Raw genomic sequence first — 25618 nt, 5'->3', positions numbered from 1 at the left:
TACCTTAAATAAAAGTAGAATATATATGTAGTGTAACAAAATTGCCCTTAAATTTGTATCAATAGACCAAAATTCATACCAATGTAAAGTATTTATATCATATCCCACTTATTTTTTAAGAAACTAGTGTGATAATTAACCTTTTATAATAAACCACTGTTAAATGAAAAAAAATTATAAACAATATTTGGAAATTTGGGCATAGTTTTCTCCAAACTGCTTCCTGCTATTTGTTGGGTGAAATATTTTTACATTTCACAGAAACCTTTCTGCAGATCTTGTTCCATCAAAGCACATTAAACTGGAAGGAATCCACAGGTTCTAATTCTTTGTTGAAACAAAAGAAAAACCCTTTTCTAAAGTAACATGTTCTTAGTCTTAAATTTTGAAGTCAAAATATCTTTAAAATAGATAAGTTGGTATAGCTTAGCAGCCCCCAGAATGAAATATGTCCGTGCAGTCAAAAACTTCAAGGAAAACACAATATTATGCATAATCAAGACTCTGTGTATTTTCTATTTTTATGTGGCTTATTTTTTTGTATTATTTTTATTATCTCTTTACTCAGTTTTCCTCTCTCTCCCATGCCTACGTATATCTTTTAAGCATACTGTGTCTTGTTTAGAGGTCCTTTATATTTGACTCTGTCCCATGGTATATCTGAAATCCTTTTCTGACAAGGAGCATTTTTTTAATGGTAATTGTTGTAGTTGCTGTGCCCCTGGATGCTGACTCCACCTCTCTCAATCTTACAATATAGTTGATGTACATTTACTGCCTGTTCTGGGAACCTTGTTTACTGCCCCAGTTCCAGGGACACTGAGGGTCTATGTTGCCTGCCATTAAGCAATTTGCCACATGGTGCTCACAACCCCATTTAAGTGCTCAGTAGCAGAACCTCCCCAAACAGTCAAAGCTATTCATGCCACCAGCATGAACCAGAAAGTCATCTCTCAAAGGAGCAGCTTCTCTGTTAGCTGCCAGCAAATAGCCTACCTGAAAAAAAATGTGACTACCAAGAAGCTCCAATTGACTCCTTCCTGTCTTTGTGGGTCTAGAAGCGCCATTTTTTAAAAACATTTTTAGGCTTTATATGGATGTACATTGCTGAATGTTAGGCACCACTATATAAATTGAGATTGCACTTTTTTTTAATCCCAGCCATCCACTCCTTTGGCATCTACTTGGCATCTCCCTGACTCTGTGTTCTTTCTTCCTCTATCTCCACTTGGATTTCCTACCTTTCTATATTCTACCTTATGATAGGCCAATGCAGCTTCTTTCTTATCCAATGGTAATAAAACATATTTATAGCATACAGAGGGGAATCACATATCAACAGATGTAAAATCATCATTCGCAAACTTCTATGTTGCTGTTATCCACAGATAGGAATTAATACCATCTTCATGAAATAACAAAAACATTTGTCTTACTTGGTGGAATTTTTTCTTTGTATGGGAAGAGATATTGTGCATTTTGCAAGTTAGTCAGTTATGAAAGCACTTTCTTTTTTATTAATTAATTTATTTAAAATGTCCACCTCCTCCCATCATCCCATATCCCTCCCACTCCCCTCACTCTCCAGTCCTAAGAGAAGTCAGGGTGCCCTGTCTCGTGGGAAGTCCAAGCCCCCTCCTTTATCCTAGGAATGTGTGCATCCAAGCAGACTAGGCCCCCAAAAAGCCAATTCATGTAGTAGAATCAAAATCCAGTGTCATTATCATTGGTTTCTCAGTCCGCCCTCATTGTCAGACACATTCAGATAGTCCAGTTTGATCACATGCTCATTCAGATTTAGTTCAGCTGGCCTTGGTGAGCTCCCATTAGATCAGTCCCACAGTCTCCGTGGGTGGATGCACCATTTGGTTTTGACTTACTTGCTCATGTTCTCCCTCCTTCTGCTCTTCATCTGGGCTTTGGAAGCTCAGTCCAGTGCTCCAATGTGGATCTCTGTCTCTGTCTCCATCCCTTTCCAGATGAAGGATCTATGGTGATATGTAAGATATTCATCAGTGTGTCCATGGGAAAAGGCCATTTCAGGCACCCTCTCCTCTGCTGCCCAAGGACCTAGTTGGGGAAATCCCCTTGGACACCTGAGAACCCCTCTAGAGCCAAAACTCTTGCCAACCCTAAAATGGCTCCCTTAGTTAAGATATCTTCTTCCCTGCTCCCATATCTACCCTTCCTCCATCTCAACCATTCCATTCCCCCAAGCTCTCCCCAATACACGCATTCTCCCTTCTCTCTCCCCATCTCCACTTCCCCCACAACACACCCACACCCCCTGCTCTCAACTTTTGCCTGGCAATCTTGTCAACTTCTAATATCCAGGAGGATAACTATATGTATTTCTTTGGGTTCACTTTTTTATTTAGCTTCTCTAGGATCATGAATTATAGGCTCAATGTCCCTTGTTTATGGCTAGAATCCACTTATGAGTGAGAACATACCATATTCCTCTTTTGGCGTCTGGGTTATCTCACTCACTAAAGTGTTTTCTATTTCCATCCATTTGCATGCAAATTTCAAGATGTCATTGTTTTTTACCACTGAGTAGAACTTAAAGTGTATATGTGCCACACCTTCTTTATCCATTCTTCTATTGGGGGGCAGCTAGGTTGTTTCCAGGTACTGGCTATTACAAATAGTGCTGCTATGAACATAGTTGAACAAATGCTTTTGTAGTATGATTGGGCATCTCTTGGGTATATTCCCAAGAATAGAATTGCTGGATCCTGAGGTAGGTTGACTAGCAGTTTCCTGAGAAACAACCATACTGCTTTCCAAAGTGGTTGCACAAGTTTGCATTCCGAATAGCAATGGATGAGTGTTCCCCTTAGTCAACACCCTCTCCAGCATAGGCTATCATTGGTGTTTTTGATTTTAGCCATTCTGACAGGTGTAAGATGGTATCTCAAAGTTGTTTTGATTTGCATTTCCCAAATCACTAAGGAGATTGAACATGACCTTAAGTGTCTTTTGGCCATTTGAATGTCTTCTGTTGAGAATTCTCTTTTTAGTTCAGTATCCCATTTTTAAATGGGTTAATGAGAGATTTTATATCTAGTTTCTTGAGTTCTTTATGTATTTTGGAGATCAAACCTTTGTCTGATGTGGGGTTGGTGAAGATCTTCTCCCATTCAGTAGGTTGCCCTTTTGTCTTAATGACAGTGTCCTTTGCATTACAGAAGCTTCTCAGTTTCAGGAGGTCCCATTTATTCATTGTTGCTCTTATTGTCTATGCTACTATGGTTATAAGTAGGACGTGGTCTTCTTTGCCCATATGTTACAAACTACTTCCTGCTTTCTCTTCTGTCCGGTTCAGTGTGGTTAGATTTATATTGAGGTCTTTAATCCATTTAGACTTGAGTTTTGTGCATGGTTATAGATACGGATCTATTTTCATTCTACATGTTGAAATCCAGTTATGCCAGCACAACATGTTAAAGATGCTATCTTTCTTCCACTATATAATTTTAGCTTCTTTGTCGAAAATCAGGTGTTCATAGGTTTGTGGGTTAATATCCAGGTCTTCGATTTGATTTTATTGGTCAACATCTCTGTTTTTATGTCAATACCAAGCTGTTTTCATAACTGTATATCTGTAATAGTGCTTGAACTCAGGGATGATAATGCCTCCAGAAGTACTTTGATTGTTTTGGCTATCCTGGGTTTTTTTGTTTTGTTTTGTTTTGTTTTTCCAAATAAATTTTCTAAAGGTCTGAAGAATTTTGTTGGGATTTTGATGGGGTTTGCATTGAATCTATAGATTGTTTTGGTAGAATTGCCATTTTTATTATGTTGACCATCCCAATCCAAGAGCAAGGGAGATCCTTCCATTTTCTGGTATCCTCTTCAATTTCTTTCTTCAAAGCCTTAAAGTTCTTGTCAAATAGATCTTTCAATTCTTTGGTTATAGTTACCTCAAAATACTTTATGCTATTTGTTTCTATTGTGAAAGCTGATGCTTCTCTGATTTCCCTCTCTGCTTCTTTATCCTTTATGTATAGGATGGAAACTGATTTTTTTGGAGTTGATTTTGTATCCTGCCACATTACTAAAGGTGTTTATCAGCTGTAGGAGTTCTTTGGTAGAGTTTTGGGGGTCACTGATGTACACTATCATATCATATGCAAATAACAAAAGATTGACTTCTTCATTTTCAATTTGAATCCCCGTGATCTCCTTATGCTGTCTTATTGCTATTGCTAGGACTTCAAGAACTATATTGAAGAGGTATGGAGTGAGTTGACATCCTTGTCGTGTTCCTGATTTTAGTGGGATGGATTTGAGTTTCTCTCCATCTAATTTGATGTTAGCTGTCGACTTGCTGTATATTGCTTTTATTATATTTAGGTATGAGCCTTGTATCCCTAATCTTTCCAAGACCTTTATTATAAAGGGTTATTGAATTTTGTCAAATTCCTTTTCAGCATCTAATAAAATGATCAAATGGTTTTTTCTTTCAGTTTATTTATATGATGGATTACATTCATAGATTTGCGTATGTTGAACCAGCCCTGCATCTCTGGGATGAAGCCTACTTGATCATCATTTATAATTTTTTGATGTGTTCTTGGATTCAGTTTGCCAGTATTTTATTGAGAATTTTGGTAGGGAGGTTTTTGATGACAGCTTCTAATTCTTCACGACTTACAGGTCTATTTCAATTGTTCACCTGGTCTTGATTTAATTTTGGTATATGGTACTTATCTAAAAAAAATGTCCATTTCTTTTACATTTTCCAGTTTTGTGGCATACAGGCTTTTGTAGTAAGGTCTAATGATTCTCTTAATTTCCACTGTGTCTGTGGTTATGTCCCCCTTTTCATTTCTGATCTTATTAATTTGCGTGTTTTCTCTCTGCCATTTGATTAGTATAGATAGGGGTTTGGCAATCTTGTTGATTTTCTCCAAGAACCAGCTTTTTCTTTCATTGATTCTTTGGACTGTTTTCTGTGTTTCTATTTTATTGATTTCAGCCCTCCGTTTCATTATTTCCAGTCTTCTGCTTCTCGTGGGTGAGTCTGATTTTTTTCTAGAACTTTCAGGTGTGCTGTTAAGTCTCTAATGTGTGCTTTCTCTGTTTTCTTTATGTGGGCACTTAATACTATGAACTTTCCTCTTAGCATTGCTTTCATAGTGTCCCATAGGTTTGAGTATGTTGTGTCTTTATTTTCATTGAATTAAGGAAGACTTTAATTTCTTTCTTTATTTCTTCCTTGACCTGGGTGTGGTTCAGTTGTTGACTGTTCAGTTTCCATGAGTTTGTAGGCTTTCTGGGAGTAGAATTGTTCCTAAATTCTAACTTTATTTCATGGTGATCCGATAGTACACAGGTGGTTTCTACAATTTCTTTTTATCTATGGATGTTTGCTTTGTTACTGAGTATGTGGTCAATTTTTGAGAAGGTTCCATGAGATGCTGAGAAGAAGGTATATTCTTTTCTGTTTGGGTGGAATGTTCTATAGATGTCTGTTTAGTCCATTTGGTTCATTACCTCCATTAGTTCTCTTTTTTCTCTGTTAAGTTTCTGTCTGATTGACCTTTCCATTGGTGAGAGAGGAGTGTTGAAATCTCGGACTATTAGAGTGTGTAGTTTGATGTGTGCCTTTGTGTTCTGGTAATGTTTCTATTACATATGTGGGTACTTTTATATTAGGGGCATAGATATTCAAGATTGAGACTTCATCCTGATGAATTTTTCCTATTATGAGAATAAAGTGTCCATCTCCATCTCTTCTGATTGATTTTAGTTTGAAATCAATTTTGTTAGATATTAGTATAGCCACACCCACTTGTTTCTTTGGAGCATTTGATTGGAAAACCTTTCCCCAACCCTTTACTCTGAGTAAATGTCTGTCTTTGTGGTTGAGATGTGTTTCTTGTAAACAGAATGTTGGATCCTGTTTTCATATCCATTCTCTTAACCTGTGCCTTTTTATAGGTGAATTGATTCCATTGATATTAAGTGATATTAATGACCAGTGGTTGCTACCTCCAGTTATTTTTTTCTGGTGGTAGAATTTGTGTATTTCCCTTCTGTGAGTAGTGCTGGTGGAGGGTTGTTAGATGCTTGTGTTATTGTGGGTTTTGTTGGATTCCTTGGTTTGTGGTTTTCCTTCTAGTATTTTCTGTAAGGCTGGGGTTGTGGCTATGTATTGTTTAAATCTGTTTAAATCCTGGAATATCTTATTTTCTCCATCTATGGTAAATGCAAGCTTTGCTAGGTATAGTAGTCTGGGCTTGCATAGTAGTCTGGTCTCTTAGTGTCAGCAGCACATATATCCAAGATTTTCTGGCTTTCTTGGTTTCCATTGTGAAATCAGGTGTAATTCTGATAGGTTTACCTTTATATGTTACTTGACCTTTTTCCCTTGCAGCTCTTAATATTCATTCTTTATCCTGTATGTTTTGTGTTTTGATTATTATATGGTGAAGGGATGCATTTTTTGATCCAGTCTCTTTGGTGTTCTGTGTGCTTCTTGTACCTTCATAGGAATATCCTTCTTTAGGTTGGGTAAGTTTTCTTCTCTAATTTTTTTGAATATATTTTCTGGGCCTTTGAGCTGTAATTCTCCCTTTTCTACCCCTATTATTCTTAGTTTTGGTCTTTTCATGGTGTCCCAGATTTCCTGGATGTTTTGTATTAAGAATTTGTTGGATTTGTTATTTTCTTTAATTAATGAGTTTTTTTCCTCTATAGTATCTTTGGTGTCTGAGATTCTTTCTTCTATCTCTTATATTCTGTTGATTATGCTTCTCTGTGTAGTTCCTGATCAATTACCCAGATTTTCCATATCCAGCCTTCCCTCAGTTTGTGTTTTCTTCATTACCTCCATTTCATTTTTGAAGTCTGAACTGTTTCCATTACTTGTTAATTGCTTTATCTTGGTTTTCTTGGGTATCTTTGAGAGATTTATTCATTTCTTCTAACTTTTTGTCTTCTTCATTTCTTTACAGCAATTTTTCACCTCCTGTTTAAGGTTCTCTATTATTTACATAATGTTACATTTAAAGTCAATTTATTCTACTTCTTCTGGAGTAGGGTGTTCAGATCTTCTTGTTGCACGATCCCTGGGATCTGGTGTTGTTATGTTACCTTTCAGGTTGTTGGAGGAATTTTTGCATTGATGCCTGCCCATCTCTTCCTTCAAAAGCAGCCAGGAGAGTCTTGGCGTCTTGGTCCAATCTATGCTGTGACTGGCTCTGGGTGGATCTCCTCAGTGCAGGAGCAGGAACTATTCCCCTCTGAGTGGATAGCCTCAGAGCAGGAGTAGGCACTGTTCCTGGACCAAGGACCTCACAGACAATAGGGCAGTCTTCGGGGAGGCAGGGATGTGTGGAACAAAGTAGCCCCTGCAGCTCCTGCTGCAGAGGCCCAGTGCTCCTTTCCCAGATGTTCTGCTCTGCCCCGGGATGGCACCCACTCACCTGGTTTGAAAGTTGGTCCTCAGTACAGAGACAGGACTCTTGGAGGTCCAAGGACCCCACAGACCAAAGGGCGAAGTTAGGGTCAGGGGAGGGTGGTGTGGTGTGGAACCAAGAAGACCCTGCAGCAGGAGCTGGAGGTGCCATGCACTCCCTTCCAGCTGGGCGGATGCACACTCACCCCTCTGGGTGGGTAACCTCAGTGCAGGAGCAGGAACTATTCCTGGGCCAAGGACCTTGCAGACAATAGGGCAGGCCTAGGAGAGGCAGGGAGGTGTGGAACAAAGAAGCCCCTGCAGCAGGAGCAGAAGGGGCCCAGTGTTCCTTTCCCGGATGTTCCACCCTGCCCCGGGATGGCACCCATTCATAGGTCTGAAAGGTTGTCCTCAGCACAGGGACAGGACTCTTTGGAAGCATTTTCTATACACAAGTGTTTTGTCAGTTAATCACTCTGTTTTATACTTTGCTGCAATATTGTCACTACAAAGTTTTTTCTCTGTGTATTTGCATCGGCTGTTTATAAGGTTCTTCCTTTTTAGTGGATGCCCCCTTTGAGTTTGGTAAATATCTTCCAACATGTCAAATGAAACACTCAAGTTTCTTCACAAAATGTAAACGATTATTAGGTAAGAATGATCTATCTTGTCTCATTTTTCCCCCAAGTACCTTGTCTTCCACCAACTTTTATTCTTTTAGAGTCTTGGTCTCAGCTAATTAACTGTCATAGCCAGGACTTTCTCTTCAAATCAGAGTGTTTTGTCAGTTATGGAGTAACCGTGAACCTCAGTAAATGAATATACTTCAATTTTTAACTTCTGATATTCATAACTTAAAGACAAATATAAAGATAATAATAGATGTCAGATACAGTTTTATATTGATGTTATTATATGAGAATTTAAGTTAAATAAATAAATACTGTAATTAAATTCTGTATTTTACACTCTTGATTACTATGATCCTACATTAAGCATTTTGAAACATATTTTAGTTCCTAGTATGCTGTAATGGATCCTATTTTTTTCTTTGCTACAAAGAGAGAATCTAAAGATATAGTGAGATTGCAGTATGCCAAATACTGTATTTATGTGGGTATCTATTGGTTTATTGTTATCAGTAATAATACGTAGTGATTTTTAAAACTTGTTTACAATTCATAAGATGCTTCTTTGAAAAATTATTTTATTTCTATAAATCTGGAAAATAGCCAATATTTTTACATTAATATTTAAAGGAATTATGACTCAGAGAAATTTTACTACTTACCCAATTTTTGAGCTGTTGGTTTTAGAGAAAGACCAGGTTACTCTGGATGAGTACTTTCATTAACGCATACTGTTGGTTCCCCTCCCAGTCTTCTACATATTATGAAATTAACAAGCAAACAGACAGTATCTAATATTTTCTCTAAGCCTTAATGTATTCAACATTCCCTAAGGATCTTTTTAAAGATATTTTTGAGTTCCATTCCACTTCTCAAGTATACATATTAAATAAGTCTTCTTTTAGGATCAAAGAGTATTCATTTTAATTCATTCACTAACCAGGTGACTCATGCAGGTGTTCCACTGTAGAAAACTGTCATATAGATACTATTTCTGATGAACTCTGGTAGTTTAAGTATTCTCCTGTTTCATCATACTTTATCAGGCTACAGCATGATTCTGGAAAAACTAGAATAAAACAGATGTTACATTTGAATTGATGTTTTTTTTAAAAAAATATTTTTATGTTCATTAAAGGGCTAAATTTCATTATGTCAGATATCCGCTACTTAAATCACTGTGTGTGTGTGTGTGTGTGTGTGTGTAGTATTCTGATTTTAGTCAACCACAAAATGAACCAAAAACGTTTCACAGACATGACATAATACCTACAATACATATGTTTTTCAAATTTATAATGAAAAGTAGATTTGTTGAGAATTTTAAAAAGTAAATGAGAACTTCTGTGTTGGTAAAGTTCTCCAAATCAACTGAAAAATGCAATGCCTCATAATTTTTTCGTACATATAAGGCAGTTTATATTTTTGGTAAGTTTCTAAATTACCCAATGAATGTCAGCAAGGTTTTGGAACTGACTGAATCTTGAAAAATCTCTTTAGATTGGATATGATTTTGCTCCTCTCTTATTTAACTTTACTTTTGTTAGGAACAGGACTTTTGTAGAATTAAGAATGTCACTTTAACTTAGTTACTATTTATATCAATATTTTAGCAACTGTCATGTCTTCACACATGTATAAGTTCATAACACATTATTTCCCACTCAGAGTTAGATGTGTGAAGCAATCTACTGATAAAATTTTAATGACAATGTTCATGAAAATGATGTACACGCACAAACTTTATCTCTAAGATTAGAATGTAGTAGTCTGTACAGTACAAATCATTTAAAAAAAGAGATGAGAAGTCTAGATTATAATTCTAGAAAATAGGTTTATTTTTTGTCTTGTTATTGTTATTGTTTTTAATAATCAGAGTGACTTTGGGGGAAAAAAGGCACTTTAATTCTCTGGGCCTTAGTTTTTTCCAAAGAGCGATAATTTTAAAGTTTCTTATAGGTTCCACAAATATTCATTCAAATGTCAAAAAAATTAGGATAAACTGATCTTAGGATGATTAGAGAAGGTTTGTCAGATATGTTGACATTTGAGCAGAGGCCTGAATGAAGAGATGGAAAATGTCATGGAAATAGTTAACCACACGGATCAGTTTGATGTCTCAAAAGTGAATAATTCTAAAACAAAAGACATATTGGCCACATTATTATTATCACCAGTCAATCTCATATTCATCAAATTATTTCCCAATTTTCCATTTTTATTGTTGCCCACTTTTATAATTATAGTAAATATAGGAAATAAGAAATTTTAGCACTATGAATCTATTTCTGTTTATATGAACGTTCTGTTGTTTTGTTGTTGTTTGTTTTTTGTTGGTTTGCTTTGGTTTTTCGAGACAGGGTTTCTCCGTAGTTTTGAAGCCTGTCCTGGAACTAGCTCTTATGGACCAGGCTGGCCTCGAATTCACAGAGATCTCCCTGCCTCTGCCTCCCGAGTGCTGGGAATAAAGGCAGGAACCACCACCACCTGGTTTATGGAAGTTCTGTTTTAAATTGCTTCACATCCCTTTCTGTGAATACCCCTTTATTAAAAGTTAACAAAAAGTGTTAAAATAAAACTAAATTAGTACTCACGCACTAGAGAATCAGTATCTAAGTTACTTTAAAATCTATGAACAAATCCATTTTAATACCACAATTTATTACATTTAAACATTATCTACTATCTGAGCTTAGACTTCTCGTTCCTGTTTTGTGAGTTTGCCCCTTACAATAAAGAAAAATATAATTGGTCAAGATTATCTACTACCAATTAAATACTTCTGAGAGTTTCTATTAAAACAGGAATGACAAACAGGAAAAGGGCAGTATAATCATTTAAGTTGGTCTTCAATGTGAGCATTGTGCTCATGTTTTCTTTTTTTCTTTGAGAAGCTAGAAAGACAGTTATTTCTCTTAAAAACTGCTGTTGCCACAAGAGTAGATATAATTACAAATGGTTATTATTTTATCAAATAAAATCCACTATTTTTAAATGTTAAATGCTCATAGACATTCAGATAGACTGAGGAAAAAGACCAAGTTGATGACAGATTTTAAGATGTGTGTGTGTGTGAGAGAGAGAGAGAGAGAGAGACAGAGAGAGACAGAGAGAGACAGAGAGAGTATCTGTGAATGTGTGTATTTACCAATGAAAAATTAAGCTATTTTAACTAGGTATTGTATTTTACATACCTGTTGTATCTCTACATGCATCTCTAAACATCATGTGGTTTGTCATTTAAAACAGAGGAAATAAGGGACCACTGAAAAAATTTTAGCACTTGATTTGAAATGCCACATATTTATAACAATTTATAATAGTATAGTGTTTTAAATAAAGAAGCTCAGTCTAGAAATTTTTAAAATCGAATATAACTACATTGCAGCAAACTCAATTACAAAGAGCAATTCTTAATCATCAAAAATATGCAAAAGTAACAGATGCTAACTTATTTTTGTGAGTGATTATTTAATTAAACCCCAGTATGATTAGTCTTCATTATTTCAAACTCAAATAATTAGTAATTTATGATAATTCAGAATTAATTAACCTAAATCTCTTCTTGACATTATTTAAAAGGGGTTGTTTCTTATAGGTAAATCCATAGTAAGAAACCTATTTCAAAGCAACTCTCTATGTTTCAAACTGTCAACTACAAACCCCATGAAAAATACATTTAAAACCCATTTTTGAACATCTGATTTAGGAAGGTTTGAGAGATGGCTTGGTGGTTAAAATTACTACTTTAACAAAGGAGCCAGATTTACTCCCCAGAACTCACATGGTGGCTAACAAGCATCAGTAACAACAGTTCCAATGAACCAGACACACTCTTCTGATCACCATAGGCACCAGGAATACATTGGTATTCATACATATAGGCAGGCAAAACACTAATATACATAAAATAAAGATAAGCAAATCTTTCAGAAATCTATTTCAATTGGTAGACTGTTTGCCTACTAGGCACAATGCCTTGAGTTCAGTCCTCAGCACTATAAAATTTGATGTAGTACATACATGTAGATTACATATAAGTAAGCCTAGCTTTTAAGAGGCAGAAACAGGAAGATCAGAAAAGAATTAAGGTCATCTTATCTATATAGCCACTCCAGAGTCAGTCTGGGATATATGAGGCCATTTCTCAAAATCTCTGGTTTAAAATCTGTCTCATACTATCAGTAAAGTAATTAACAAGTATCTTCTACATAACATTGGTTTAGATATGTGAAAGTTAGATGCAGAGGTATAGTAGTAGTGGTCTGAGAATTTAGCTGATTTTATTTACTTATTTGCTTGTCTATCTATCTGTCTATCTGTCTGTCTATCTATCTATCTATCTGTCTGTCTATCTATCTATTTTTGTTTTGGCATTGTCCATAAGTAACTTTGATTTCTTGACCATGTTATTTACTACAGTGCTTTTCTCCACATATAAAATGAAGCATTTATAAAATTTCAAGCCACGTTATAGCACTTTCCATGGTATAAAACACCTATGTAAGAAAAAATGTTAGCCAAAATAAACTACTTATACTATTAAATTATTTCCTGCAATTATTCTGAAGTAATAAAAATACATTAATATTATTTAATATTAGCATTTAACTACTCAGAACTAGTATTTCCCTTGTATCTACTTGTATCATACATCAGGAATATTTCTCTTGTGTTCCATATTTTCTAAACAACCTTAATTCTTAACATTAAACTATGACTTTTCAACACAGTACTGTGTGATCATCCATAGCATCATATGCAAATGCCATGGTTTTATATGACTCTTCCAATTACTTTGTAGGAAAACCTGCTCTTACTACTGAAACAACTAAATAGTGAACATCAAAATAAAAAACACTATGAGTGTCAGTAAATGAATAATGATAGGGAAAAGGGTCACAATCACTTTGTAACCTAAGTCTGGCACAGGAGATAATAGGAAACAGGGAGATGACAGAAAATTTGTCTAAGCATTATAATAATATTATCTTTTCATTTTTATTTTATTATTTCTTATTTCTCTATTTCCTAGTTTCAATATTGTATTTCTAGCCCAACTGGGATTAATAGTCTGCATTATGAAATGTACCTATATGCCTGATAATTTCCATTTTAATAGGTGTTTGCCCATTAGGAGGATTTGTACAAACTTCATTAATAATGCCTATTATTCATTTTTTTAATCCATCATTGATTACATATCTGTATTTTACTTTATATTTTGAAAATAAAGGCCGGGCGATGGTGGCACATGCCTTTAATCCCAGCACTCGGGAGGCAGAGGTAGGCGGATCTCTGTGAGTTCGAGACCAGCCTGGTCTACAGAGCTAGTTCCAGGACAGGCTCCAAAGCCACAGAGAAACCCTGTCTCGAAAAACCAAAAAAAAAAAAAGAAAATATATTGTATTTACTCCATGACATGTTATATTTTGTGATTTTAATTCTAATAATGTATTACAAGTATGAGAATATTAATTGATATTCACTGATGAATGCTTCTTGGCAAATCATCTTAAAAATTGTATATGTTTGTAACTAGCATACACTGAATGTTCTTACTACAACTTAAATATCTCAACTAAATGATTGCTATCCAGGAGCATTTTTATCTGTGTTCCTTTCCTGTCGGGTGACTATAGAGAAGTATCTTAAATATTTAATTATTTCTGGCTATAATAGGTAAGATAGTTAAATATCCATAGAGCTATAAAGAAACATATAGCATTTATTTTACAGTGGTTTATTGGAATTGAGTTCATTGGAATTCACAACAATGTTTAATACAGAGATTATGTAAACTTACTTTTAAAGAAATTAGTGCTAAAGCAATCTTGTATGTAGCCTATTCCCTTATAAATCAGCTCAGAATGGGACACACACCACAACCTGGAATAACAATTTTTACTTCATTTTTAAAAAAGCCCTTCATAATACTGAGAACTCAGTATTATGGTAGGGTCTCCATTTTGATCACTTAACACCCTTTACCATGAACAAGTTAGTTCATTCACTCTGTCTTTATTTTGCTTACCTATAGCATGTTGATAATAACAGTATCTACCTCGTAGAGAGTCTGTGAAGGTTGTATTAGTCACCATCTACAAATCATTTGAATTATGGCCACTCAGTTCTGGTTATTTTATCAAGTCTCCCCTTTACATCTTTCTCCATGGTGGGATAATGGCTGGCTTAATTTTGTGCAAGTCATATGTCTGCAGTCACAATTACACTTTTCATGTGTGCAGTTATGTTCTCATGTCCTAAAAATACTGTTTTCATAACAGTCATCTACTCCCTCCAACTCTTACAAACTTTTCATCACATCTTCTACAATGAGCATTTCGAGGAGAGCGTGTAATATAGATATCCCATATAGGGCTCAACAGTCCAGAGTCTCTCATACTCACTATGTTGCCTACTGGTGGATCTCTGCTAATTATTATCTACTGCTAAAGATGCTTCTCTCAAGAAAGGTGAGAGATACACTAATATATGGGTATAAATTATGTCTGTTAATCAGAATAATAGGGCAACGTTCTTTCCTAGGGCCTATGATCTAGCTAGCCATGAATTTTTGACCCAGTTAATGGTATTAGGCATGAATTCTATCATGTGGAGTGGGCTTTAAAATCCAATAAGAAAGTATCTGTTACTTCCATTATTTTGCACTACTATTGCACGAGTGGATCTTTTTCACCAGGGATATGTTGCTCATAGGGATAATAGCTTGAAAAGACTGTTGGTGAGTTTTCTCAGCCATTAGCATACATAGAACCTTCAGGAACTATGAAAGATAGCTAGTAGGCATGAAACTTATGGGACAGGCTGAAGTGGTCAATTCATATAATTCAGGTGTGTGATATCTTCAAGAAGGTCTTACTGACAAGTTCTGAAAAGTAGCCAAGAACAATGCAATAGTACGTCTTGATAGAGAAGGTCTATGGACTGCATTGACAATTTGAAAAGAGGTAACCCATACCTGGCACTAAACTTCATTTCTGATATCCTACGCCCCTCCCCTGTTATAGGATAATTCCATTTAAATTCTTTTTATACATGTATCTATTTTAATAAGCTTCCATAGTAATAGATTTCTATATGACACTTTCAAAGGTCTTTAGTGTTAGTTTTCCTTCCCCACACTCATCTTCTACCCTGCTTTCATATCCCCACCCCATATCTTTCTATTCCATTAATTCCCATTTCTGTTATGACCAAGGATGTTGAACATTTCCTTAAGTATCTTTAAGCCATTTTAGATTCCTCTGTTGAGAGTTCTTGGTTTATGTCTGTACTCCATTTTTTATTAGATTATGTGTTCTTTTGGTGTCCAATTTTTTTGAGTTCTTTGTATATTTTGGAGATCAGATTTCTGTCTGATGTGGGGTTAGTGAAGATCTTTTCCCATTCTGTAGGCTGTCGTTTTGTCTTGTTGACCATGTTCTTTGCTTTATAGAAGCTTTTAAGTTTCAGGAGGTCCCATTTATTAATTGTTGCTCTCAGTGTCTGTACTGCTGGGGTTATATTTAGGAAGAAGTCTCCTGTGCCAATGCGTTCAAGTATACTTCCCACTTTATCTTCTATAAGATTCAGTGTTTATAAGGCTTTATGTTGAGGTCTTTTATCCATTTGGACTTGTGGACTTGAGTTTTGTGCATGGTGATAGATATGTCTATTTTTATTTTTCTACATGTTGATATCCAGCAAAGAACCTTTTTCTGATGTCGATTCTGTATGTGTTTCTCTTAAACCAGTTATCATACAGTAATACGTAAATGATGTACATACTTTAAAAGCAAAAGCTATATAAGGAAGGCTTGCTCAAAATACATCAATTTCCTCTTAATTACCTGTGCTTCATTACTCTTCTACTGCCAGTGTGTATCCTAAGACTGTATCTGGTTTTCCTTTCTTCCATTTTCTGTTAAAAAGAAAGTTTTATACAATGTTGGAGGAGACTACTTGTTTGTTTCCCAGCCACCATGACTCAGAATAATCACACAGAAACTATATTATTTAAATCACTGCTTGGCCAATCACTTAAGCATATTGCTAGCTGGCTTATATAGTAAATTTCTATTATTTTATATTTTTACCACAAGGGTCATGGCCTACCAGCAAGGTTCCAGCAAGCAGCTCACCTCACATCTTTCTCCTCTGGTGGCTAATAGCTTCTTGAGTCTGCCTTTTTTTCTTCCAACATTCAGTTTAGTTTGCCCATCTAGCTCTATTCTGCTAAGCCACTGGCCAAGACAGCTTTATTCATTAACGAATTAAAGCAACACATATTAGAAGGACTTTCCACACCATTTCTCCTTTTCTGTCTAAATGAAAAGGAAGGTTTTAACTTTAACATAGTAAAATTACATATAACAAAGCAGGTATCAAGCAAGAATTATGGTTACAATGTTTATATCTATTTTATCATAACTAAGGAAAACTATAATTATAATTATCTGTTCTTCAACTTCATCAAAGATTCCAGAAGGATATAATATTACCTAAGTAAACAGGATGTGCATTGTAAGAATCTTCCAAAACTCTAGAATTGACAGAGACATCTCGCTTTCTGGACAGTCACCCAAAGTTTTTCTGTAACACTGCAGGCACACATATTCAGCCTACTGGCCCATGATATCCAGCAGACTTTTCCATGAAGCAGAAATTTCAAAGACAGTTCCACCTATATTGGAAGTTTGTCAGTCACTTTCTTCTGTGTCCTACAGAATGTCTTGCTGATTCTCTCATGAAGCAGGAACCCTGAAGGACTGTCTTACCTTCTTTAGTCAGCTTCAAGCAGTCATTTTTCTGTGGGTACTGCAAGTCCAGTCAAACAGTTCAAGCAAGGACAGTTTCTTGCTCGAATGGCTAACAAACTCCATGAGGAGCCTCTTTGATACCCATCATCCTCTTGAAGTAGATTGGTGCTGCCAGAAGCAGATGTGTCTCACTGTCATGAAAGTTCCTAAGTTTTTAAAACATTTTAAATGCCATATTCTGAAGGACTTTAAAAATGTTGAAGATTGTCTAACTGAAATATCTCTCTGTATATCTAAAAAAATCTAACTAACATGCCTACAAGCTTGACTATTATAGATGACTCTATTAACCTATGTTTCTTAATTATGCATTACATTTTTAAATGAGCTGTACAAACACAATCAAGAGCAGAAATACATATATAACAAAACTGACCTTAAATTTGCATCAATAAACCAAGATCCATACCAGCCCAAATCTCTATAAAATATTCCCCTTTAAATGCAAACAAACATTTATAAACAGTTGTTTATGGAATTTTTACATATTTTTTCTCCAAACTGCTTCCTGCTTTTTATTGGGTGAAGTAATTTTGGGGAGTGTTTGTGTTTAACCTTTCAGGGGGTACATCAAACCAAATTAGTGTAGAAAGAATCCACAGGTTCTCATTCTCTGTGAAAACAAAATAACGTCTTTGCCAAAGCAACAAATCCTTAGACCCAAATTTGGAAGTCAAGATACCTTTAAAGTACATATTTTGGATTATCTTAGCAGCCCATATAATGAGATGTCTCTCTGTTCTTAGCTCATTCATAGTCAAAAAATTCAAATAAGGCACAATAATATACATAATCCAGACTCTCTGTGTATATTCATTCCATATTTATGTGACTCATTTTTCTTACTCTATTACATTTTCTACAATTTTTAACATATGACTATAATCTTTTATATTATGACTGTCTATGGTCTTTATCCTTTTCTCTCAAAGCTCCATACATTTATCCAACACTGTGACCCATTTAGAGGTCTTTTTTCTGATTCTCTCTTGATTACATATCTGTAATTGTTTTCTGTTGAGGGGTACTTCTTTTTAAAACTGCTAAGCAGGTATGGCTAGGACCAACTCTGTGGTCCTGCTTGTTGGTTCCACCCACTCTAACATGGCTAAGGCATGTTCGCTGCCTCTGAGAGTCATGCGTATTGTCCCATTTTCAGGCACACATCTGGTCTATGTTGCCATTAAGCAAGTTGTAGCAGTCTGCTCACAAACCCTATTTAAATGCTCTATAGCTGGACCTCCTGAAAGAATCAGAACCTTTCCTGCTGGTGAACCAGGAAGCCACTGTTTTTTTAAAGAAGCAGAACAGTTTTACTGTTACTCCCTTGCAAACAGAGCCTATCTGAAAAAAAAAATGCTGTTACCAAGAAGCTGTGCTTAGCTTCCATTTGTGGGACTAGAAGCCTTTTTTAACTTTAAAAAAAAAAGAAGAAAGGTTGCTTGAAATGCTCAAAAAATAAGTTGTGATGTAACTTTTTATATTTAAAAATTAAATTCATGCTGGAACAGGTACTAAGTTCTTAATAGCTGTTTTTATGTCTAAAAACTTTTATGATTATTTTCACAGGAAGAGAAAAAGCACAAGGCTATTTACCTTTTCTTTCAAACTTGGTTGAAATTGAAACAAGTTGTATAAATGAACTTAAACTAAGCATTTCGAAATCTAACTTTTATTTTTACCCTTAGTAATCTTACATGTCTACTAACTTTCTTAATTTTAATATCTTAACTTGAAAGTTAAAACCCTTTGTTCTTATTTTTGTTTTCTTCAGTTGCTGGACAACTACAGTAGTGCTTCAAGAGGTGAAGGGGGACGTTTGGCAGTACCTATGAGAGAAGTTACTAGAAGATCTTCTGAGGTACCAGTTTGGAGATCAGCAAAGAGACCTGCTTGGGGACCTGAAGGAAGAAGACTTGCCCGAAGAGATAGGGGTTGTGTTGAAAGTTCTGCTAGAGATTCTTCAGTGATGCCTGCTCAAGGACTTGGACTTGTAATGAATCCTCCAAGGGGCCGTTCCTTGAGCCCTAAAAAAGGATACTCTGAGAGATGTGATAGAGAACGTGCTGAGAGTCTTACAAGAGGTTACACTAAGAGGCAAGCAAAGAGAAGAACTGTGAGTTCTTTCAGGATGGATGCTGTGAGTTCTGCACAGGAAATTGCTCTGCAACCAACACGAAGACTTCCCATGAAACATGAAAAAATGAGACAAGCAAAGACAAAAACTGTGAGTCCTTTCATGATGCATGCTGTGAGTTCTGCACAGGAAATTGCTCTGCAACCAACACGAAGACTTCCCATGAGACATGAAGAAATGAGACAAGCAAAGACAAGAACTGTTAGTCCTTTCATGATGCATGCTGTGAGTTCTGCACAGGAAATTGCTCTGCAACCAACACGAAGACTTCCCATGAGACATGAAGAAGAATTTCTTCTGGGAGCTGCAGTGGGACTTACCGTGAAACCAGCAGAAGTATATGATGAAGAAAATTCTAAATCTGCCAGACAATCTGCCCAGTAAGTTTCTTTCATGTGACTTTATAATAGCATGCCCAATATGTACTATATCTCTAAAGTAGGTTGGATTTTGCACATGAACACATATATGACTATGAGTATAATGATACATTACATAGGGATTAAGAACTTAAAGAAATTTAGTAAAAGGAAACAATTCAAACTGTGTTGTTTACTTTCATCTTTCTTTTATTTGAGAATAATGTATGAAGTGAAAAGGAACAATATATTTGATATTTCCCAAAAGTGACAAAACATTTAAAAAATGATAAATCTATCTTCCAGAAATATAGTATTTTATATATCTCCACAAACAATAAGCAATAAAATAATTACATCATCTCCTATTATTCAAAAATCAACATTAGTCATACATAAAAAGGGAAGATAATAGTTGAAAAACCTTATACAGTTATTTGAAATGAGGATGTCAAATTATCCTCTAGTTAATTATGTCTTGAACAATAATATAAAGCTTCTGAATTCACAAAAAACATCAATTTCTCTAAGGATTTATTTGTTTTCCTACATATAGTAATATCCTATATATAAGGTACTAAATTGTATGACATAAATCAATGTTTTATTACTTTTAAGTCAATGTTTTATTCATAATGTTCATATATGAAAAAAACACTTTGTATCAAATGCCACATTCCACAGCAGATTTCTAACCTATAAACTAGCTCTAAACTCTGTTGGAAATATTAGATATTTTTCAATATGCTTTCTGCATATTGACCATTTTTAGCATGCACCTTATTGAACAGTTACCAATTTAGAGTAAAAATACTCTTTGAAACATCAGTTCTATATACTGAATAACTAGAAAATATGTCTAAATTAAAACAAAATCACTCTTTATTAGTATAGTAATAGGACAGTTTTTCAGTTTTCAAGAGTAAGTTTTGTTCATGTTACATTGAATCTAAAAATTATTTTAGGCTTCAAGGGCAGATACTAGGAGATGGGGATATAAGTGGGATTGGAATGCATAAGGTGAAATCCACAAAAAATCAAAGTTTTAAAACACATTATTTTTTTTAAATTATCTTTAAATAATTTTTATTTTTTCACAACATGAATTAAAATCTAATTACATAAAATATATATATTTAAGGGATTTCATTCCTTCCTCCAGCTCCTCATAAGTCTCTGTAGAGAGGAGGTGTGGGCAGGCCTGCTTTTTATCTCGCCCGGCTCCTGCATGGTTAGCTTTATACGCGAAATAACAACACACAAATTGTATTCCTTTAAACACTGCCTGGCCCATTATATCTAGACTCTTCCTGGCTAATTCTCACATCTTGCTTTAACCCATATTTAGTAATCTGTGTAGTACAACAAGGTGGTGGCTTACCAGGAAAGATTCAGCATGTCTGACCTGGCGGCTGGCTGCATGGCATCTGGCTCACTTCCCTTCTTCCCAGCATTCTGTTCTGTCTACTCCACTCACCTATGTTCTGACCTATCAGGCCAAGCAGTTTCCTTATTAATTAACCAATGAAAGCAACAGATAGACAGATGACCCTCCTCCATCAAGTCTCCTTCTTTGTAATTCTTCCATGCATTCCATGTTGATAGCTTCTTCTACCTGTATGTATATACATATACGTGCATACATACATGTATGTGTACATATATGTCTATGCAAATATACACATATGTGTTTATATATATATACATTCATGTACATATACATGCAAACAGGTGAGGGAAGCTATATGTGTATGTGTACATATATGTATACATGTGTGTATTGTAAAAATGTGTATATATGTATGCACACATACATATATGTATAAATACATGTTTGCCAAATATAGAAACCCAAACTAATGAGTCTGTTTTTGTGCCTTGTGTGTATATGGTTTGAGGGATTTTTGATAGGACAACAATTAGGAAGCTGTTGATGGGGTTTCTGTCCTGCCAGGTTCCCACAGTCATTAGGTCTCAAAGAATCACACAGAAGTCTACATTAGTTATAATCTGATTGCCCCATTAGCTCAGGCTTCTTATTAACTCTTATAACTTATATTAACCCATTATTTGTATCTATGTTAGCCACATTGCTCGGTACCTTTTTCAGCAGAGCAATCACATCTTCCTTATTCTGTGGTTGGGACAAGACTGCGGAGGAATGGGCTTCTTCCTTCTGAGAATTCTCCTGTTCTCATTTCCCCACCTCTACTTTCTGTCTGGTTGTCCTGCCTATACTTCCTGCCTGGCTACTGGCCAATCATCATTTATTTAAAACATAATTGAAAGAATATAGACAATTGCCCCACACCAGGGGGCTCATTCCTGGGAGATGGTATATCTCCATCTCTCAGCAGTCATTACTTGCCTGTAGTTTCTTGTCTAGGGGTGTGGTTCTGCAGTTTTGCCCCTTACTTGTTAACATGCCTATTGATGCAACTGTTGATGAAAATTTTAAATGTAAGACACGTTAAAACCAGCTTTTCAGTATAGTCAATCCAGAAATACTGATTTTCTTCAGAACTTCATTGACATTAATTAAAACCTCACAAACTTTGACATTTTGGATTAAATAGTAGTTATTCATTCTGGGATAACCATTTCTTATTAGATAATCAATTTAAGTGCTCTCCTAAGGAAACATATTTCTCCCACTCTCAGCGTTCCTAAATTGCCTATATCCCTCATCAACTTTGGCATGTCTATTGTTGTCCTTGCTCAACTCATGATTAGGCAGAATGATGGTGAGGCTGTATGGGTGTAGCTTCTGGTTTTCTAGAAAACACAGTCTCACAGCAAAATCCCTGGCACTCTCTAGATATTAGAATCTTTCCACTCCCTCTTCTACAATGTTCTTTGTGCCTTAAGTGCAGGATTGTTTTGTAGCTGTATCCATTCAGATTGGACTTGGCAACTCTGCATTCAGATTGGTTGTGGTTTTCTGTAAAGGTTTCTTTATGTCTGTTGCAAAGAGAAGTTTCTTTGATTAGAGATGAGGACCTCAGTAACCCATGGGCATAAGGGAAAATATTTAGAATGTAGTAAGAGATGGTATTCTTTTAGTCAAGTGTTGGTCATCCTCTAAAATCCATGTTGGTTATCTAAAATCCATGATTTCACCAACCAGATAGTTGACCAAGCATGATTTCACTCCTTTTGAGCTGGCCTTACATCTAAATCTCTGATGTAAAGCAAAAGGTATATTTCATTACACTATCATTCTTATTCACAGGTCATCTAAGGTGAGATGTTTTCAGGTCTGTCCCATATTATTAGTAACATTGCAGAACATAGGCTGATGAAATTATCCTCTCTTAAGGATACAATATTCTCATGGCAGATACTATTAACATAAGAAATCAGGTTACACTATGTGTTTATAGCTTCTGCTCAGACTTCTACTCACTTTTTACTAACCAAAGAAAATCACATACCAAAATAAACAGACCATAAAAAGATAGATTTGACATACAAAGAAGGAGGAAAGGAATATTTGCTAAATAATAAATTCTGCCAAACTGATACTTCAATAGTATCTAAATATTGGTTATAAATATGACTTAGTTTTTTTCATTTCTTTATGGGAATTTTCTTTGTTGCCTTAGTTAGGGTTTCTATTGCTGTGAAGAGACACTATAACCATGGCAACTCTTATTTTTTTTCTCATGCAATAGTCAACTTTATTCAGAGTCCCAGACAATTTATATTCCAAAGGTTAAGAAAGGTGATATGACTGAAGTTCTCATGAGTTGAAGCTGTACACAGTCACAAGGACAAGTGGCAATTAGTAAAATCGTGTTTTTTTTCCCATAGATGCATATAAAGGGTCATTTCAACATTTGAGTAGCAGCAGCAAGCAATAATGAGTAATCTAAAGTAAGCTCACTCCTAGCCGCTTCACCTGGGAGGAGCATAAAAACACATTCCAAGAACAGTTCCGTGTTTTGAAGAAACTGAGGTCACAAGGCTCTTGTTTTCTTGAGTACTCTCACAAGAACTCAGAATTCTTCTCACACGACTTCATTCCAGACCATTGTTCCACAATATGCAATCTAGATTTTTGTTGTTGTTATTGTCCATTCAAATATTTACACTTCTTCCCAATCCCCTCCCTCTCCCGCACTCACCCTCCTCCCTCAACCTCCAGCCTTAACAGAGAGCAGGGAACACTGCCCTGTGGAAAGTCCAAGGCCCTCCCCCCAACATCCAGGCCTAGGAAGCATGCATCCATATAGACTAAGGTCTGAAAAAGCCAGAATATGCCCTAAAAACAAGTCCCAGTGCCTTTATCAATGGCTTCTCAGTCAGCCCCATTGTCAGCCACATTCAGAGAGTCCTGTTTAATTACTAGGTCGTTCAGACCATGTCCAGCTGGTTTTGTGAGCTCCCATTAGAACAGGCACACTCCCTCAGTGGGTGAACAAACCCCTCGCGGTCCTGACTTTCTTGCCTGTCTTCTCCCTCCTTCTGCCCTTCAACTGGACCTTGGGAGCTCAGTCTGTTGCTCTGATGAGGGTCTCTGTCTCTATCTCCATCCATCACCAGTGGGGCAAGGCCAGTTCAGGCACACTCTGCTCTGCTGCCCAAGGACCTAGATGGGGACATCCCCGTGGACACCTGGGATCCCCTCTAGAGTCGAATCTCTTGCCAACCCTAAAATGGCTCTCTTAATGTAGATATCTTCTTCCCTGCTCCTGTATCTGCCCTTCCTCCATCTCTACCCTCCCACTCCCCCAAGCTCTCCCCAGTCTTTCCCTTCTCCCTTCTCTCTCTCCCTCTCCCCTTCCCCCTTCTACAGCTTGATATCCAGTTATGCCAGCACCATTTGTCAAAGATGTTTTCTTTCATCCATTGTATACTTTTAGCTCCTTTGTCAAAAATCAGGTGTCCATAGGTTTGTGGATTAATATCTGGGTCTTCAATTTGATTCCTTTCATTGACATCTCTGTTTTAATGCCAATACCAACCTGTTTTCAATGCTGTAGGTCTGTAATAGAGTTTGAAGTCAGGGATGGTAATGCCTCTGGAAGTTCCTTTATTATATAGGACTGTTTTGGCAATCCTAGGTTTTATGTTTTTCCATATAAAGTTGATTATTATTTTCTCAACGACTGTGAAGAATTTTGTTGGGATTTTGATGGGGATTGTGTTGAATTTATAGATTGCCTTTGGTAGAATTGCCATGTTTACTGTATTGATCCTACCCATCCAAGAGCATAGGAGATCCTTCCATTGTCTGGTATCATTTTCAATTTCTTTCTTCAAAGCCTTAAAGTTCTTGTCAAATAGATCTTTCACTTCCTTGGTTAGAGTTACCCCAAGATACTTTATGCTATTTGTGGCTATCGTGAAAGGTGAAGTTTCTCTAATTTCCCTCTCTGCTTCTCTATCCTTTGTGTTTAGGAGGGCTACTGATTATTTTAAGTTGATCTTGTATCCTGCCACATCACTGAAGGTATTTATCAGCTGTAGGAGTTCTTTGGTAGAGTTTTTGGGATCACTAATGTACACTATCATATCATCTGCAAATAACAAAAGTTTGACTTCTTCCTTTCCGATTCAAGTCCCCTTGATCTCCTTATGTTGTCTTATTGCTATTGCTAGAACTTCAAGAACTATGTTGAAGAGATATGGTGAGAGTGGACAGCCTTGTCTTGTTCCTGATTTTAGTGGAATGGATTTGAGTTTCTCTCCATTTAATTTGATATTAGCTGTTGGCTTGCTTTATATTGCTTTTATTATATTTAGGTATGATCTTTGTATCCTTAACCCCTTCAAGACCTTTATCATAAAGGGGTGTTGAATTTTGTCAAATGCTTTTTCAGCATCTAATGAAATGATCATTTTTTTTCAGTTTATTTATATGATGGATTACATTGATAGATTTTTGTATGTTGAACCAGCCCTGCATCTCTGGGATGATGCCTACTTGATCATAATGGATAATTTTTCTAATGTGTTCCTGGATTCGGTTTGCCAGTATTTTATTGAGAATTTTTGCATCAATGTTCATGAGTGAGATTGGTCTGCAATTCTCTTTCTTGGTTGAGTCTTTGTGTGGTTTTGGTATCAGGGTAACTTTAGCTTCATAAGAAGAGTTTGGCAATGATTCTTCTGTTTCTATTATGTGAAACACATTAAGGAGTATAAGTATTAGCTCTTCTTGGAAGTTCTGGTAAAATTCTGCATTAAAACCGTCTGGTCCTGGGATTTTCTTGGTTTAGAGGTTTTTTATGACAGCTTCTATTTCCTCAAGACTTATA

At 35.9% G+C, this 25618-nt stretch overlaps 1 protein-coding gene across 1 annotated transcript in view; it reads left to right on the top strand.

Annotated features, from left to right (window-relative positions):
• LOC121443438 overlaps window positions 1–19380 on the top strand; it is a 110570-nt gene extending 91190 nt beyond the window's left edge. Inside the window, exon 4 of the mRNA XM_041645195.1 lies at window positions 18634–19380. Within this exon, the coding sequence (XP_041501129.1) occupies window positions 18634–19380 (747 nt within the window). The remainder of the gene's footprint in view (window positions 1–18633) is intronic.
• Window positions 19381–25618: the final 6238 nt, after the last annotated feature.

This window comes from Microtus oregoni, unplaced genomic scaffold, assembly GCF_018167655.1.
Source record: "Microtus oregoni isolate MIOR12 unplaced genomic scaffold, Mior012 000107F_000, whole genome shotgun sequence".
NCBI classification, from domain to species: Eukaryota; Metazoa; Chordata; class Mammalia; order Rodentia; family Cricetidae; genus Microtus; species Microtus oregoni.
This window is presented reverse-complemented; position numbering and strand designations above follow the sequence as displayed.